Source organism: Phyllobates terribilis, unplaced genomic scaffold (genome assembly GCF_046119375.1).
Source record: "Phyllobates terribilis strain yellow unplaced genomic scaffold, ASM4611937v1 Scaffold_1__5_contigs__length_1240528914, whole genome shotgun sequence".
Taxonomy (NCBI): Eukaryota; Metazoa; Chordata; class Amphibia; order Anura; family Dendrobatidae; genus Phyllobates; species Phyllobates terribilis.
Window position 1 is genome coordinate 813,667,875 of NW_027362761.1, and position 20,027 is coordinate 813,687,901.

The 20,027-nt window shown below is 40.9% G+C and overlaps 1 protein-coding gene across 1 annotated transcript in view; it reads right to left on the bottom strand.

Moving 5' to 3' along the window:
- Nucleotides 1–1,332: 1,332 nt before the first annotated feature.
- LOC141152708 (N-acylethanolamine-hydrolyzing acid amidase-like) overlaps nucleotides 1,333–20,027 on the bottom strand; it is a 69,493-nt gene continuing 50,798 nt past the window's right edge. Inside the window, exons 4-11 of the mRNA XM_073637305.1 lie at nucleotides 16,780–16,870; nucleotides 13,806–13,882; nucleotides 12,432–12,604; nucleotides 12,231–12,293; nucleotides 8,579–8,645; nucleotides 6,200–6,228; nucleotides 5,719–5,794; nucleotides 1,333–4,525 (exon numbers count right to left, since the gene is read on the bottom strand). Coding sequence (XP_073493406.1) covers nucleotides 5,719–5,794; nucleotides 6,200–6,228; nucleotides 8,579–8,645; nucleotides 12,231–12,293; nucleotides 12,432–12,604; nucleotides 13,806–13,882; nucleotides 16,780–16,870 — 576 coding nt within the window. The 3' untranslated portion in view covers nucleotides 1,333–4,525. The remainder of the gene's footprint in view (nucleotides 4,526–5,718; nucleotides 5,795–6,199; nucleotides 6,229–8,578; nucleotides 8,646–12,230; nucleotides 12,294–12,431; nucleotides 12,605–13,805; nucleotides 13,883–16,779; nucleotides 16,871–20,027) is intronic.

Sequence of the window (20,027 nt, forward strand, 5' to 3'; positions counted from 1 at the left end):
CTACACTCATCCCATTTCCGGGGGACAGATCAACGGTACTCCCACCAGATAGATGTGCAGGTACGACAGCGTCTGTCCCTGGCTGGAGTGGGAGGGGGGGAGGAACATCCCAGTAGTGTAGGGGCATATAGGGGAGGGGCTCTGGGCATAGAGGTAGGAGCCCATTGGGTGCTAGTCACCTGGGCTCACACATAGAGGGAGTATATATGGTGGGCACCATCTAGAGACAGAGTCAGTGAGTTCTGAGGGAGAGTTCAGCCAGAGAGGGCTGACAGGGAGCTGTGGCTCCAGCTGGGCCCAGCTCCAGGGCCAGGCCTGAAGCAGAGAGAAGGAGGAAGAAAGGCCCAGAGACGCAGGACAAGAGGGAACCCTGAGATCCCACAAGTGGACGGGTGAAGGGTTGGCAGAAAAGGGTACCGGATCCCAAACTGACGGAGGCAAAACATCCTTAACCAGGAACCGGAGGTCGTGGTCAAGTTTTGCCACGACCCTCACCACATTCACCAGGAAGGTACACCACGAGTAGGGTCAGGAAAGCCATAAAAGGTTTTACCATTGGGAGGCCCAAGGGAACCGGACAAAGGTGGATCCCTGGTGGGGACGGCCAGAGAGAGAGAGAGGGGAGCTCAGGACCACGCTCCGGAATTGCCTGGGGGTTAGCCGAGTCCCGCACCTGGTGGACGCAGCACGGCTCGGGTGGTCACTCCCGGCCGAAGTGACTGAAGTAACACCTGTGAGTAAAAACCCTGAAACTGCATTATACGTTTCTGACTCTCCTTGCTGCACCATCACTACCTCCATCATCCACATCTGCTGCCCTGAGGCCATACCCCTCCCGTTGGGGGTTATACCATCTACGCTGCACAATCATACCACCGGCCTCAGCGGTCTGCCCTGCAGCGGCAGCTCCTTCGCTGCATTCAACGGGTGGCGTAGTCGTACAACATCTACCGCTAATACATCGCCGCTCAGTTTGACTCCCTGGGCACGGACCGGGTCACCGCCACAAGGACTACTACCCCTATCCAGATCCGGCTCCGGGTATCCCCTGAACATGGCCCAGGGGGCGCGTCACATACAATTGCCCCTATGGCATTAACCGTTACTGCAATGCATAAAGATATATCGTAACCAAATGCTTTGCTACTCTTCACTTTGATTGTACGATTATAGTCACAATATCCTGGGTTGTTCAAAAATCCAATAAAAAGCAAAAAAAAAAACCCACAGTTTATTTTATATACTATATTCTCAGAACCTAAATGGACAAATCACAAAAAGTGTCTGTCTGCATGCCATGGTTATTGCGAGTAGTAAAAACATGACAAGTAATAAATTACAGCCTTTTATTTTTTTACACAAGTAAAATGTCTTAGCCACAATGTTATCATTGGCTTACCACCTTAAAGTAAAACATGTCACTGCATAGTCTTAACTAAGATTTTAGGCCACAACATCTTTAGGAAAGGCCCTTTTAGTGGTTGAAGACAAGTTCACTTGAAGAATAAAGAAATATTAGTGATTGTCATATACTGACTGTCTCTAATGGCTCGCTCACACAATCGTGTAACATGGCCCCCAGTGCTATCCAATGTTTTATTGCCGACCAGTGCTTTTTTTTCTTATGCTGATTTGGCATGAGAAAACAAACGCAGCATACTGTGAGTGCATCCGAGAATCGGAGTGTACACACCCATACAAGTCTATGTGTGCGTGTGAAACATCGGACTGCACTCGGATGACATCTGAGTACAGTCTGAAATCCGTGGACGGAGACAATGGAAAAGATGAAGAAATTAAGTTCTCCGTCTTCTCTGCACCTGTTGTACGATTCTCTCAAGCGAGAGAGTTGGATCACACTAAGGTGACACTCGGATCAAACTCTGACAGAGTATGCCTAATTTTCTCGCATATGAGAATCGACGGCCATGTGACCGCAGCCTTAATGTTACAAAAAGGTGTTAAAATATATTTTCATAAGCATATTTAAAAAATAAAATGTCATGTTGCATTAAATTAAAATTCACATATTATTCAGAACAAGCAGACAAAATACATAGTATCATTTATTTTTAAAGCACCATTAATTCCATGGTGCTGTACATGTGAAAAGGGTTACATACATGAAATAAATTAAACACACTAAGGCCACAGACACAATATATAATTTCTCAGAAAATAAAGAAAAAAGATCCCTCCATAACTGTACATATAAACCTATAGAGACTATGAAGGAGCATATGATCAACAGTCTTTCAATATAGAATAATTTTATTAAAAATACAAAATACCAAAATTGATAAAAGGACAATCAGTTGCCAGTTGTCAATAAAATCAAACACATTGTACAGACAGAATACAGAAAACAAAAGCAGTAACCCTGTAAACAATAAATATGTTGTGGCAGACAGAATTATATAGGTCATATGTATTAGCAATATTTAAACATATATGCACATACCTTTTGGCCAATACTAATCGAAGAACATGCCAAAACCATATGAACTGAAACATGCATGTCCTGTAGATAATAAGATTATCACTCTAGTACTTCCCAAATAAATTCATGAATGCGTGACCCCAATGTTGCCATATAGGTTAACATGCAATAAAGCTATAATAGATCAATATCTCAATGAATGACTATGACTTGTGGCCATATTGGAGGAGGATGGAGAGCTACTTCACACCTCGACGCACGTTTCACCGCCGCCTGCGGTTTCATCAGGAAGTTCATTATAGCTGGTATTATACACTGTGTTCCAAATTATTATGCAAATAATATTTTCTCAGATTTTCCCAAATTATCTAAGGTTGAAAACTCTGCTGTGCATAATAATTTGGAACATGCATTTTGAGTGCAGTTTGAGTTTTTTATTTTTTAAAAAATATACTGTTATCATAGGCAGTTTGTACAAAAACCTTTCAATTGTACTCTAATAGTTATTTGACTGGAAAATTACAATGACTGCAATTCATATTGGTAATTTTGGAAAATCTGAGAAAATATTATTTGCATAATAATTTGGAACACAGTGTATAGTGTGATCTATTAAAGTAATTGCTATACCTGTAATGCAGGCAACTGCAACTGATTGTCCTTTTATCAATTTTGGTATTTTGTATCTTTAATAAAATTATTCTATATTGAAATACTGTGGATCATATGCTCCTTCATAGTCTATAGGTTTATACACTAAGGCCTTGTTCACACGTTCAGTATTTGGTCAGTATTTTAGATCAGTGTTGTAAGCCAAAATCAGGAGTGGAACAATCAGAGGAAAAGTATAATAGAAACACGTCACCACTTCTGTATTTATCACCCACTCCTGGTTTTGGCTTACAAATACAGGGGTAAAAAAACTCAAATACTGAAAGTGTGAATGTTGCCTAAGGGCTCACTTACCTGAGCGTATAACACGGCCAAGTGGTATTCAATGTTTTATCGGATAGCACTCTGCTCAATGTTATACTATGGAGCAGTGCAGATCTGTGATTTCTTTCATTATGCCGATTCGGCATGTGAAAACAATCGCATCGAGCATCTGATAATCGGATCATGCACCTCCATGCATCAGAGTGCAGTCCGATTACCGCAGACACAGAGAATGGAGAAAGTGAAGAAATTAAGTTCTCCGTCTTCTCCGCACCTGTGCTCCAATAATCTCATGCAAGAGAATTGGATCACACTAAGGTGACACTAGGATCCAACTCTGACAGAGTTTCATCAGAGTGACATTAACATAATCGTCCCAATTCTTTCGCATGAGAGAATCAACAGCCGTGTGATCCCGGCCTTAATCATACTGCTTTCTTAATAAGTACTATTCACCTGGGATCTATGGTCTTAAAAAAATAAAAATAAGATCACTTGTGCATTTACATGTAGCTCCTAAGTCTAAAAATTTAAGATGAAAATTATTATTTTTTTTGTCACCAAATTAAAAACCAAAATTATTATTTATAATTGAAAAAATCTACATTAAAAACCTCGGTAAACTAACAGATGCCATCAATTACAATGGACTGTGGAGTGACTGACTGCAGCACTTACATTCTCCATGCTTTGGTTACCTGTAGCTGTAAGTAAAAGAAACTTACTTTGTACAGTTCTACTTTGTACTTAATAATGACAAGTGGTAAGATCTGTCTATGCAGTAAACCTAATGGCTAGAAAAATTACTTGAGAGTCTTCTGGCCATTTTAGTCAGCATTTAAGACCCTTGTGTTCTAAACGAAAAAAAAAAAGAAAACTTCTATTGACCCAGCCTATGAAAAGCTTTTGATATCTGCACCAAACTGGAAAATCAATGGACATTTTTTCAGTCTGTGTCACATACTTGAAAAAGCAAACAAGAAAACCTTCATTCAACAGGAAGCCCAACATAGTGTACAAAGCATATATTACTTGGACAAAACGCAAATAAATTCACATTAGCGCTGGCATACATGTTCAAACTTTCGAAAATGTGAAAGAAAAGTCAAGTGGCAAATTTCTTCAGAAGTATTAATTTCCAGCTCTTATCTGTAGAAAGATAAAAGGTATAGCAGACAACACATTAAGAATAATGTATGATAAAATACTTCAGTATGCTTGATAATTCAAGTACATGCTACAATAAGTGACTACATTAATTTACAGAAACAGCTTGGTTCCTTCCCCAAGTGAAAAGCATTACCATAATTACATCTTCTTACCAGATGTGCCAACATACAACATAAGACCTACATGAAGTGAGATTCTAAAATGTAAAATTGTTATTGTCAACACACCCTCTAGATAAATACTTCTCTATTCATGAACAGAAGCGTTGCTGCTAATATCACTTTCCCTGCTAACTTGACAGCATGGAGCCTGTCCGGTATCTGGAGTACAGGCTTCAATCACATCTAGTCTTTAAATCAGATCAAAAGTTGGAGCTTCAATTAAACAATACGGATATTTTCAAATATAACCAAGTCGTGCTTCATGTTCGAAGTGTTAGTAGCAAAATAACAGTTAGGCCATGTTCACACATTCAAAATTTGGTCAGTATTTTACATCAGTATTTGTAAGCCGAAACCAGGAGTGGAACAATCAGAGGAAAAGTATAATAGAAACACGTCACCACTTCTGTATTTATCACCCACTCCTGGTTTTGGCTTACAAATACTGATGGAAAATACCGACCAAATACTGAATGTGTGAACGTGGCCTTATGCCATCTTTTGTCATAAATGGCAAAGAACACTTCCCAATCAAGAGACAGGGTGATATATAAGGGTAAGCTCACACAGCGTCCTTTAGATGCTGGTGTACCTGCTGAGATTTTGAAGACGCTTCAGGAAAATGCAGGCAGTGTTTTAACTAAAGTGTCTTCTTTGGTGTTTATTTGGTCGTTTTTGTGGCAATTTCGCCACCAACGTTTTTTTTTTATAACAGTATATATCAGATAGTGAACTCTTTCCAAATGGAAGCTGCCCAAAAAAATGAACAGGTGTATTCTTTTAACTGCTTTAAAACTTTTGAAGTCTAAAGCAGTAGAGAGAAGCTGATAAAGACTGAACATATTGTTGTATTTACATTGCTAGGCATATGTTGATTCTTTTTGGCAATTTTTTCTTATTATCTTTCAGGCAGTAGATGTTCATGTGAAGTCTATGCTCCAGTTTATTAACACGTATAAACCCAACCTTCATGTAAGAGATATTAATAATTGCTAAATACCTAAAACTTACTTAAGCTTCATTTCGGATTCGAGTTGTGTATTTCTCTGGGGTTGCAGCACTCATTACTGTTGTATAGACTGTGTTTCTAAAAATCAAAAAGACACATGAAAAAAAACTTTCCGAAATATAGCAGTCTAAAACGTTTACATGTTCTGCACACTTATAATAGAGGTATTCCACCCTGAACAAGTTATCTCTTATCCACTGTCAAAACGATGGGGATCTCATGGATGAGATCCACTTGGATTAGCAGAACAGGATACTTGTCTCTCCCCCTCTAGCCATTGGCTCCCCCCAGATATAACAGCTGATAGCTGTGGGTAAGAGACGTCACCCCCAACAAGCTGTTAAATGGGCTGGTTACCTTTATTACAATGGAAAATGATGGTGCTATATCAAATGATACAACCAATTATGGTGATACATACAATGGTAATAATTATTTAAATTAAAAATGCTGTTTTTTTTTTTTAAATATTGAAATACATACGAATTCATCACTGGCTTCACAGACAGGACCTATGTTTTGTTGGAAATACAAAGAAATTGTTACAAATCACAGCTTTACTATCTAACTTTCCACACACATTATAAACATTTCAGATCAGGCTACAGATAACCCCAATATTTTGCTCCATTAATGTCTCATTCCCAGTATTCTATAAAGAGGAGACATAATGAGTTGTGAAGTTGGAACCATTACACTGTAGAGCTGTTTTACATCTATGCTCCGATGTACTTTATGTTTCTGCATAATACCTATATAGAGTCAAATAATCTAATTTTATAATTTGCTATAGTATAGGAGAAATAATAAAATGTCATAATAAATAGATTCCTAAATATCTTTATTAAGCAAGAGAAGCTTGTTCCTATCAGGCTAAGTAGCAGCGATCCGGAGTTTGTTGGTCAGCTGGGCAGGATTATAAAGGCATGGACTATGGCTGATAAGGAACAACGCAAAATCCTCGGCTGTTCCACAATCAGTTGCTGATGACGCAGATGTGGTCCTTGCCGCCAAAATCCTTACAGGATCACTGACAAGACTGTGAATGCTCAGGTTTTCTGTGGGCAGTAAAAATGTATATAATTATGTCCTTCCACCCTTCCCGGTTGGTCTCAAGTGGCACACAACCTGTCCTATTTAAATTTTCACAGAGCTCCAGGATGGCAGCAATTTTCATTCACAACAGTGATTACCTCCCTAGATAAAACCTTTTATTTAGCAACAGGAATTTATTCATGATTTCGCCTACTTAGGACAAAATCTGGATTGCATTTAAAGTGTTTTCGGCATGGCTGCTTTTTTTAGGGTCTTTTTAATGCACATCATTTAAAAAAAAAGAAAAACGACCATGCAATTCTGGATGCAGTATTTCAGGCAGTCAGAAGTGAACCCATCAAGAAGACTGAAGTGCATTTCCCATAAGCATTGGTCCTGATTCATCAAAGATATTAAAGGGGTTGTACTAGTCCAAATTGATAAGTCTGCAGTCACTCATACCCCCGGCCAGAGATTGATCAGTGGGCTGCGCCCTCTAGTCGGTCACACCCACTGGACAGCGCCCAAAGTACGGGCTCTGGCCAGGAGTATGTATAATACATACATACCCTCCAGTCCCGGCTCAGAAACCAGCGAATCCCCGCAGTGCACAGTACGTGCGCTGGGGAGATTCAGAAGTCTGCAGTCACACAGAGTGACAGCAGACTTATCGATTTGGACTGGACAACCCCTTTATGTCAGAATTCTGTTGTAAATCCCTTAGAAAACTTACTTTTTTTTTTTTTAATACACAACACAGGATTGTGCATAAAAAAGTGCTACTTTTAGCATTTCCATGCCAGTTTCAGCTAGCTCTGCCAAAATGGGCGGTACTGGGATGGGGTGGGATGGGGCATGCCGATGCCCACCAGCCTAACTCATGACAAGCTGTGGTGTGCCTCATGCCACAAATCTTACTTCAGTCCATCACTGGAGTAAAATTTGTGGCGGCGTGCGTGACACTTTTAAGACACTCCTGATACATTAAGAGGTGAGTACCTCTTAATGAATCAGGAGCATCTGACTCCAACACCCTTCTCATCGAAACCGCTGTGAACACCATTGATCTGGGTGAATCGGGAGCCACTGTGTGTGAAGCCACAACTATCCATTTGCCGCCAGCAACAGAGTATAAAAGTGAGGTTGATATAACTGGAGGCAGAAATGTCATGCAGTGAGAGAAAAAAATAGCCTTTGAATACTATTTTACTTTATTCCACAGCTCAAGTTTATCTAAAACATAGGATAATTTTTCAGTTCTCGGCTTTATCCACATTGTATGTCTTTTTAATTACATAATGTTTCGATTACATCACAATATCTTACCTTATACAGTCCAAATCATTACAGATCTTCAGGAGTGTCTAAAAATGTGTCTGCAAAGTCGTCAAACTTCAGGGTGCAAATGCAAACACTCACTGATCTCACAAATAAAAAAGGGTGTTGTCATGCAAAACCATCTAATGATGATTGGCACTACGATTTCAACTTCATTTTCAATATTGAATGATCTTACATTTTAAGAATCTTTCATAAACTAGACGTGTGCGGCCTTTCTCAATTCACCTGTATTGAGCGAGTCCGAGGACGTGTGACAGAATGTGACCGAGAGTATGCATTTCGCATAATTGCGGTCACATAACCGCTTGGTCTCGCCACCAGTACTGGAGCATCCTCACAGCACATGCTGCATGCAATGTGAGCTTTCAGTGACTGCAGACTTTTGTGATTGAGCTAGCTCAGACAACTCCTTTAAATCTGTTAGAAACAATTAGTTTTGCTTCAAAATATAAATAAAAATATATAAAAACACATGATTTATCCCACCTTGTATAAGGAGTCTGTATTGATGTTTGCCTGTCCAGTAGCATTCAAAGCTTCTATAGCTGGAGACCTGCAAAACACACAAGGAAGGGAACGATTGTTGCTAAGACGGGAGGCAGGATATAAAGTAGATTTGAAAATCTCATAACCTCTTCAGGACTAAGAATATTTGAGACTTCAGGACTAGCATTCTTTTCTGTTATCGCTGCTTTCCAGACCAACTTTTTTGATTCAGTATAGGGGAAAATTTGCTGAACGCTGGGGTCAGACCACTTGACCCTGAGTGATTTAGAGAACGAGACTCTGCAGGGCCCCATTTAAAATGGAGCGGAGTCTGAGCAATGTGTGTTTTTTTCTGCAGTCCGTAGTGTCCGACAGGATAGTAATGATTGTTAACATTTACACAGCGCATGCGCCAAACAAGCATGGGCAATGCAAACGAGAATGGGGAGCAGGTAGGCAGCTAGCAGGAACTGGAGGAGCTCTAAAATGTGTGTATGTACATAGAGTTATCTGGACTACATGGGATTTAGTGGTTGTTAATCCCTCCTCCTCATCTGCTGCTTTATTTTGCAGCATGATGGATTTGTAAATCTCGCTCGGCTCTGTATTCTCATAAGTCGCCAATGCTATCCAATCAGGTAACATTCTGTTTACACTCCTTTCTGTTGGTGGCGATGAGCTCAGTTCATCCCTTGCTATTGAGATGGTGCACACACAAGTGATGAAGTCAGCATTGCGGCATGATGCACACATGGCGCTAATCAAAAGAGAAGCGGTCACAGATTTCTAACGTGGCCAATTGACTGAAGTCCTGCTAATTGATTCCCCCACCTACACTCTCAATATGTATGCATCCAGTCTGTTGTACCTGCGGTAAAGCTGACCATACACCTTAAATTGTAACCATCATTTGAACTTTTATTTCATAAATCAATAGTATCTCAGTAATGGAAAAGTCTGTCTTCACTGAATATGGATTTTACCTCAAAATTGAGAATGAATGATCAGTCCAGGAGGAGAAAGAAGCAGATTTCTCTGATAAGATATATTACAAAGTTGCTTATTTTCATATGTACTATTGATTTCTGAAATAAAAATGAAAACAACAGTTACTCTTTAACCCCTTACCGACATGCTAGTATGTCATATGCCGGCTCCTTGACTTTGACGCAGGCTCACAAGCCAAGCCTGCATCTTTCCCAGCAGATGATGGCTGTGTTGTTCAGCCATCATCTGCCACTCAGCCTCCAGCGGCAGTTAGCCTGTTAAATGTCGTTGTCAATCTTGAAAGCGGCACCTAACACGCATTGTCAGGAGGGCAGGTGATTCCAAGCATCCATCGGCGCGCCTGTGACGTGATTGTGGGGCGCCGATGGTTTGTCATGACAGCCAGGGGTCGGCTGAAGACCCCTTTGCCTATCATAACGGTAGGAAAAAACAACAAGGAGTGATCCAGCATCCAGAAGTCTTCTTTTAAATCAATAATCCTTTATTGGAAAAGTATTTTAAAAATCATATGAAGAAAAGTCACAGCCCCCATGGGAGGAGGTAATCTCCCGGGGCACTGCCGGCTGTTCCGTCACCTGATGTCTGAGTAAGTTGAGCTGACTTTTTTCCTCTCTTGTCATAATGGTACTCCTGTGAAAACCACCCTGTAGCTGGTGGCATTGCTGTATAAAGAACAAGCGATCAGATGATCACAGGTCAAGTCCCTTAAGGGGACTAACAAATACAGTGAAAAAAAATGTTTTAAAAAATGTAAAAAAAAAGTTAAAATCACCACCATTTTCTGCCATTAAAAAGTAAGAAATTTCTGAATTTTGCTTCACCACTTAAATAAAATAAAAACGATACATGTTTGCGTAATCATACTGGTTTTGAGTAGGTCAGTTTTATCGTAAAATGAACACACACAAATAAAACTCCCCCCAAAAAACATTGCGGAATTGAGCTTTTTGCTGCACCTGTAATTTTTTTCCCGCTTTCCAATACATCACATGATAAAAGAAATGGTTTCGTTCAAAAGTACAACTCGATCCACAAAAAAACAAGCCTCTACATGGCTATGTCAACAAAAAAATAAAAAAAAGTTATGGCTCTTGGAATAAGGGGGGAGGGGACACGAAAGCACGAAAATAGAAAATCGCCCGGTTGGGAAGAGGTTAAGAATATCAGTAAGTAGACTATACTATGCTGCAGCATTAAGTAAGAGCAGCATAGTACATGGACAGGTTCGCTCTCTATTAGCCCAAATGGCACACAAAAAATATGGTGCACTTTGTGTAACAGATGACATTTAAAGAAAACAGTAGACTTATAGTTATGAGTCTGGTGCACTCATAAGGGGAATGCTTTTCTTGCCTCTTTCTGCTGTGACTGATGCTTCTGTGAGTCTGCACGTATAAGCGCAATGGTCTATTGGGCAAATAGGGGAGTCAATCTGTCCCCTAAAGGAATTTTCCCACGAACAAAGTACAAATATAAGTTCCACAAATGAATGTGTTTTAAAAAATGTTCCTGTGCTGAGATATTCTTATAAATGTTCCCCTCTTGTATACTGTGTAAGGGCTGTGTCTGACCGTATATAGACTGGACACCAAGGAATCGCAGCTGATTCTTTCTGTGAGGTAAAATATTTGTTGCTTGTATTTAAACATGTTTTACCTCACATAAAGCAGCAGCTGTGATCTCATGCTGTCCTGTCTGTATACTCTTTTGCTTCCTCCCCTGCCCAGGAGATGTGGTATGATCAGACCATGTTCCTGTACGATCAGACACAGCCATTACACAGTACACAGCAGGGGCACATTTATAAGATTATCTCAGCACAGAGACTTTTTTTATTAACACATCCAATTGTGGAACTGATTTTTATTCCAAGATCTACTGGTTAAAATGTACTTTGTTCAGGGGACAACCCCAGGTACAATCCTGTTCTTTTCACTTCCACAGTGAGAGGTGAGCAGAGCAGTTAAAGTCAACTATTGATACCTGTTGGTACTCTTGCATGATTGTCAGGTAACATAAGAATGGGACAAGATCATGAAAGCTGATAAGCCTGGAGAGCATTTATATTTTTTAATGGGCAGGTAGGAATAAGCACTCCAGCATGGCGTGGCTTAGGATGTCTGGTCTAGTTTAACTTTTTCATGTTGAGCTGGACACACAATGTACTAGTGGAAGCAGGCCAGAATAAAACATGTTTTTTTTTTTAATTTGTCTCTACGTTTCAGAGATATCAGAGATATTTTTTTAAGGCCTAGTGGGTGTTATTAGATAGTTGTCACTGGGGGTGCATATTACTTTTCCCTGTATGTGTTGCCCATTCATAAGCAGGCAGGAATACAGCAGAAAAAGAACACATTCCCACAATAGCTTAAATTTCTCAGTAAGTGAGATGAAAGGATACAGCTCTGATCCCCTGGTCTAACCTCCTGCATTATTAGAAAGTGCTGAGAGACTAAAACACAGATGATTCACACCTTTCAGATAAGTTCCCCTGTAGGGAGAGGGGCAGCAGAAGTGCATACAGATGACAATGCAAATGAAAAATCATCCATTTTTACTGGATGAAGATTGGATATTTTTTTATACGCTCGTATGAAAGTAGATCTTTCAAGATTTCCTGTTAATAGAAGAAAAATGAGTGAACCTTCGGTCATCAAAGGGAGGTGGAGTGGTCCAGTGGTCATAATTTGTCTCTACGCGGAACCATCTGCATAAATAAAAGAAAGAGATAATGAAGTGACTCAATATTTTTATCTCATCTCCTCACTGCACACAAGTATGAAAATGAAAAAAACATCTGATGACAAAATGCCAAGAGACAATAGACTTTACTAAAATCACTCACTGTCCATTTAAAGGATCCAAAGGCCAGAGATCAGCAGGCCCATCTCTGTTTCTGGTGATCACCAATCCTTCTTTCGGTTGTGTGCCACCCATGATATAATAGGTCTCAGCAATGATTGGTGTCTTGGAGAGTCGTAGAGCTGCAGCCTCAAAATTATTATCATCATTCAATGCCTTGCATTAAAATAGGAGCAAATAAAAACAGTTAGAAAGCAGTAACTAATATTCTTCAGTCATGAAGTCTCATCTGAGCAACCCCTGCTTATAATAATGCAGCAACGGCTAATCGACGCAATATATGCTTTTCTAAAATTCTGTGCAGCCATTAATTTCCTCTGCAACAATGGCAGCAGCTAGGCAAATAATTTTATGTGGTGTATTTGGAAATTAATAAGATACCATGTAATGAGAGATCATGTTGAGTCCCCCAGAGCAGAAGCTGTTCTTTGCTCTGAGTCACTGAGATGGGTCCAAAGCAGAGTCCACTGCTGTATGACAATCACAAGTCCCAATGTGTGCATTGATTGTTCAGATAGGCCAACTAAGGTTACCCACAGCTTAACCAGTCCATAACAGTAAAGCTGGAGCTACACAGTGACTTTGGCCACAGACACAGATCGAGAGCCCAAAGTTCACCGTCAGCCACTTTGATATTGCAGCACAATGCAGGTGAATGAGGTCACATGCTGACCTACAAGGCACCGTGACAATAAAGTCACAAATGCTACCTGATTCACCTGTATTGTGCTGAGATTTAGTAGTGCCAATGCGGCCTCTAGCCCCAGCCTTGGAGTGTAATCTGCTTAACTGAAAGCAATCACCAGGACTTCCTCATTCAGTAAAGTAGTTTTCCCATACATAAGAGAATAGTTTTTTTGAAGAAAACAAATATTAGAGACAGGGAAATAACCAGTAACCATGGGCCCAAAGCAAAACTAGCATTCCATCAAGACTACCTTCAGCAGCAAGTTTAGAACATGAAAATATTTGGTGCTCCCTAACACATAACTAATGCACATAGAATTGCATCAATATTGGGGAAATGCACACGGTGATGTTATAGTATAGGCATATCTGAGCACTTACACTACATTCTGCAATACCACAGTAGTTACTGAGTGCGATATCTAAATGGTTAAACAGTAGGAATCGGAGCGAGCTCTAGCTCCTTTCGCTGTTGTTGAAGGCAGGTGATGGCTGCATAACAGAGACGGCATCTGCCCAGTATGGAGCAGGATCAGCTCTTGACCCCACTCCAAATAAATGCACCCTGACCGTGACATACAGTTATGGCAGGATGCACGAAAGAGGTAAAGTGGCTATAAAGTAACTGACTGAATTTTAGTGCAGATCAGAAAACACATGGTGTACTTACATCTCTTACTAGCCAGCTGACAGGAGAACTTCTTTTGAAAAAGGCAGAAATTGCGTTTTTCCACCACTCACCTTGCTCTGAGGTAAAAGAATTGCTGACAATTAGCTTTACCGTTATAATAGAAACGTAATAAAATAACACTGTAATAGAGTGTACAGTTATATACATTGCTCAAAAAAATTAAGGGAACATTAAATCAAACATTAGACCTCAATGAGTCAAAGTTTCAAACTGCAATCTTTACTGATATTAATTCTGTGATTTAATGAGAATCTACCATATAATTGGCTTATCCCGACTGTCTGTCTGTCCAGGAAATCCCGCATCGCTGATTGGTCCGGCCGCGGCCAATCACCGACGCGGGATTTCAGAACAAGATGGCGGCCGTTACCGGCTCATCTGCCGCTCCTCGGTCAGCGCCGCTCCCCGGTCCTCCCTTCACACTTGCCGTCGGGAGATCAGCGGCCCTAGCCGCTGATCTCCCAACGGTAGCCGCATGGAGGTCAGCGGCGATGCAGCCGGGAGATGACCGGCGCTAGCGGAAGTACCCGCACAGGCAGTGATGCTCCCCGGTCCTCACTAACACTGTTCGCTGATTGGTCGCGGCCGCTGATTGGCGCGAAATTTAAAACACCGCTGTCCTGATTGGTCGCGGCCGGCATCCACCGCACGCACATACATTGACATAGCGCGCGGTGGATGCTGGGTGTGACACGATGGGGGATAACCCCGCCCACAGCCCGTCATTCACCGTGGTACGTGGAACAGGAGACCCCCGGCTGCAGCCGCAAATAGTCGTGATGTAAGCGGAAGCAAGAGCCGGCTGCAGCCGGGGGAATTACGTGCTGGCTGTGCGTGGTCAGCGATGTTGTCACAAGCAGTATTGACAACATGACGTAATTACAAAATTCATTAGGGGCCCCGGGGGGATACATTGGGGGGTTAATTTAAAGTAGAGCACAACCCATTTAAACACTGCTTCGCTGATTAGTCGCGCCCAGCCGGCCGCATACATATTCTAGAATACCCGATGCGGCCACCATCTAGTATATATATATATATATATATATATATATATATATATATATATATATATATATATATATATGTATATATATATATGTATATATATATATATCTACAGTACAGACCAAAAGTTTGGACACACCTTCTCATTTATAGATTTTAGATTTTTCTGTATTTTCATGACTAAGAAAATTGTACATTCACACTGAAGGCATCAAAACTATGAATTAACACATGTGGAATTATATACTTAACAAAAAAGTGTGAAACAACTGAAAATATGTCTTATATTCTAGGTTCTTCAAAGTAGCCACCTTTTGCTTTGATGACTGCTTTGCACACTCTTGGCATTCTCTTGATGAGCTTCAAGAGGTAGTCAGTGTGAACTTGCTCTCATCGGTGAAGAGAACAGGGCACCAATGGCACACCTGCCAATTCTGGTGTTCTTTGTGAAATGCCAATCAAGCTGCACAGTGCTGCGCTGTAAGTATAGGTCCAACTACAGGATGTCAGGCTACCCTTATAAAGTTTGTTTTTGACTGTTTGGTCAGAAATATGCACACTACTAACCCAAAGGCAGTCATTTTGTAGGGATCAGGCGGCGTTCCTCCTGCCCATACTCACAAAAAGTAACAGATCATCGCCTACTGCTGGATTAATGCCCTTCTCTTGTCCTGTTCACCTTTCTTCATGGAAAGGTCGGTGTCCTGGTATTTGCGCCATGCTCTTGACACTACGATGGGAGACATAGCAAACCTTCACGTGACGGCATGATGTGCCATCATGGAGAAGTAGGACTAACTTTGCAATCTAAATGAACTACAAGTACTGCCTCATGCTACCAGTGATGGCAAGGACACTAGCAAATTGCAAAACTAGAAAATAGTAAATCAGGAAGAATTAGGAAAGTGATTGTCTGTGGCACCCACCTTTAAAACCATTCCATTTTTAGGGCTTGTCTTGCTATTGCCTCTCCAGTGGCCTATTGTCTCTTTCATTTGAAACAAAGCAGGTGAAATTGGTTCATAATCGCTTATACTTCCTAACTGCACAGGTTGATATCCCTGAAGATTAATTGACTTGTAGTTTGTGATGTTTAAAGGGGTAGTCCGGGACTTTTATATTGATTTGGGGGAAGAGGGGTGTGACACCCCACACCCCCACTGATCAGCTGTTCCCAGTATCAACTGGAAATGCTCAGTGGAATAACCTACTGATTCGAAAAGGAGGAGGATGTCTACACCCGGCCATGGCCACAAACAATTGATGGAGCTGTGCAGCTACGCAAATAAGCACTCTGGCCAATACCAGGACAGCTGATCAGTGGGGGTGCCGGATTACGCACCCCCACTGATTATGCATTGATGGCTTTAAGGAGAGGCCATCAATACAAAAGCAATGGACAACCCCTTTAGGTGTTTCCCGGATTTTTTTTACTATTGTATTTATAATTAATTATCATGTTACAGTTTACCCAAAGACATAACATACGTTAAATATATACATTTGTAAATACAATACATCACTTCTCTTGAAATGACAATGAATTATAGTCTGAAGTAAAGTACATAGCTGCATTTACAATTGTGTATCCTCCATAGCTGAAATCTCCCAGGATTACCATAAAGCTACAAAGGGTATGTGACAATAGCAATCACCACCAAAGAAAGAAGTAGCTCTAGTAAAGATTTGTACATAAAGCTGTATCTATGATACAACCACCAAACCAAGCAACGCTGTAACTAGCAAAAATAAACTACACAATAAAATCACCTAAATAATGCACTTTTCAAAACTACTGTTAGTGAATGGAGAGTGATATTTCCCTGTTCACACACCTAGCAAACAATTAGCCATCTTTAACACAACATGTCCGGTATGAACCCGAAATAAAAGATGAAGCCTACAAATATATTTTACAATTCATAAACTTAACAACATACCGTACCTCTTGCATCGCCAGATACCGTAAACCCATAGGGCCTTTGACCAGTCCACAATCCAACATAGCCTAAAAAGGTTGTTCCTGTGTATGCAACCTACCAGAGAAGATATATATAATTTGTTATACTAAAAAAAAAAAACATTTGCAGATATTATTTTCCTTAAAGATGCAAAAATACATAAAACCTACTACAAATAAATTATTAACGTCGTGTTCAGTTTGTATGCAAATTGTCTCTTGAGAGAGGAAGAGGACTAGAACCCTAGTGCCACCTACTGGACATAGCAATCCTAAAAGTCAATATCGACCCTTTAAGGTGCCTTGCCACATGACTTGGGATAAAAGCCAAACCAGATACTCAGCTTGCAGACACGGTGTTTCAGGGTACTGTCCCTCGTTAGTGCAAAGTGTGAGATGTGGTTTGGCTGGGTGAGAGGCGTCTGACCAGTATCCATGGGGGTAAAGTTTCTCCTTGCAGAGAGTGACCAGTCAAACCTGACATGTCAACGCCTCTCACCCAGCCAAACCAGATCTCACACTTTGCACTGACGATGGGCAGTACCCCGAAACACAGTGTCTGCAAATTGAGTATCTGGTTTGGCTTTTATCCCAAATCATGTGGCAAGGCTCGTTAACCCCTTTCTGGCCCAGGGCGTACTAATACGTATCTGTGCCCTGGGCAGCTGACACCCGGTGCTATGTGCTGGGAGCGGTCCCGCACCGTTCCCTGTACATTAACCCCCGAAATGATGCGATCCAAATCAATCGCAGCATTCCGGTGGCAAGAGGAGGTAAGCGCGATACTTACCTTCTCTGCCGGCGTCCCACGGCATCATGACAACATCTGGGTCACCAGGAGGCAGGAAGGTGCTTTGGTCATGCACAGTGCGCGACCAAAGTAACTTCTCCCTGTGCAGCTCTGACAGGCTGCATAGCACAGGGATGGTGCTGCATTCCTGTGTTATACAGCCGATCAGGCTGCAAAAAGTGAAAGTCCCATAGTGGGACAAAGTGTAAAAGTAATAAAAATGTCAGAAAGTGGAAGAAAAAAAAAAAATTTAAAAAATATATATATATATAAAAAAATGAAAAAAATAATCAAAAAAATATATATATATTGTACCCATAAATAAATAATCTTATGAAAAAAAAATAAACCAATAAAAGTACACATATTTGGTATCGCTGCGTCTGGAACGACCTGACCTATAAAACTGTCCCGCTAGTTAACCCCTTTAGTGAACACTGTAAAAAAAATAAATAAAAAACGAAACATAAAACGATGCTTTATCATCATACCGCCAAACAAAAAATGGAATAAAAGGCGATCAAAAAAACGAATGTAAATAGAAATGGTACCACTGAAAACGTCATCTCGTCCCGCAAAAAAACAAGCTGCCATACAGCTCCAAAATAAAAAACTAAAATAAAAAAGTTATAGCTCTCAGAATAAAGAGATGCAAAAACAATTCTTTTTTTCTATAAAATAGTTTTTATTGTGCAAAAGCGCCAAAACATTAAAATAAAATATAAATGTGGTACCGCTGTAAACGTACTGACCCAAAGAATAAAGCTGCCTTATCAATTTTACCACACGCACAACGGCATAAAAAAAAACAACAAAAAAAAAACAACAATTCTTGAATTGTTGTTTTTATTTGTTTATTCTGCCTTCCAAAAATCGGAATAGAAAGCGATCAACAAATGTCATGTGCCCCAAAATGGTACCAATAAAAATGTCAACTTGCCTCTTAAAAAACAAGCCATCACATGACTGTCGACCGAAATATGGAAAAATTATAGCTCTCAAAATATGGCGATGCAAAAACTAGTCTTTGCAAGAAAAAGGGTTTTTTAGTGTGTGACAGCTGTCAATCATAAAAACCCGATATGAATCTGGCATTGCTGTAATTGCACCGACCCGAAGAATAAAGTCGTGTAATCACTCATAACACACGAGGAACGGCGTAAAAAATAATCTTTAGGGTTAGGGTTGGGCTAGGGTTAGGGTTGGGCTAGGGTTAGGGTTGAGCTAGGGTTGGGCTAGGGATAGGGTTGGGCTAGGGGTAGGGTTTGGCTAGGGTTAGGGTTGTGCTAGGGTTAGGGTTAGGGTTGGGCAAGGGATGGGCTAGGGTTAGGGTTGGGCTAAGGTTAGGTTTGGGGTTGTATTAGGGTTGGGATTTTTTCAGAAGTAAAGAAAAAAAAATGACAATGATATGGAGACTAATGCTGAGCGCAAGTGCTCGCTACTTGAGCTTGCATCAGGTGCTCGGGTATGCACTGAGTATAGCGACTGCTCGAGTCTCCGCCCCAAATGTTTTGCAGCTGTTATACAGGCAAAAAAACCTTGCAGGGATTTCCTGCCATGCACGAGCGATCCCCGCATGTTTTTTTTGGGTGTCTAATAACCGTAAAACATGCAGGGCAGGGACTCGAGCATGTTACTTGAGCACCCGCGATACTTGGTGCATACTCGAGTACCCGATGCAAACTCAAATAGCGAGCACTAGCACTCAAGACTAATGACAACTTATTCAATATGTGACCTAATGTTATCAAATTCTGTGTCGTACCTCTGGGTTCAAAATGTTCACTATACGCCTTGATAAAATCCTTGAGGGGTGTACTTTCCAAAATGGAGTCACTTGGGGGGGTTTCCATTATTTAGGCACATCAGGGGCTCCCCAAATGCAACATGGCGTCCGCTAATTATTCAAGCAAATTTTACATTCAAAAAGTCAAATGGCGCTCCTTCCCTTCCGAACCCTGCCGTGCGCCCAAACAGTGGTTTTTCCCCACATATGGGGTATCTGCTTACTCAGGTGAAATTGAACAACAAATTGCATGGTGCAATTTCTCCTGTTACCCTTATGAAAATTCAAAATTGGAAGCTGAAAAACATTTTTGTTGGAAAAATGAACATTTTATTTTTACGGCTCAATGTTATAAACGTCTGTGAAGCACCTGGGGGTTCAGGGTGCTCACCACACATCTAGATAAGTTCCCTGGGGGGTCTAGTTTCCAAAATGGGGTCACTTGTGGGGGGTTTCCACTGTTTAGGCACATCAGGGGCTCCCCAAACACAGCATGGCATCCGCTAATTATCCAAGCAAATTTTACATTCAAAAAGTCAAATGACGCTCCTTCCCTTCCGAACCCTGCCGTGCACCCAAACAGTGTTTTTTCCCCACATATGGGGTATCGGCTTACTCAGAAGAAATTGCACAATAAATTTTGGGGTCCATTTTTTC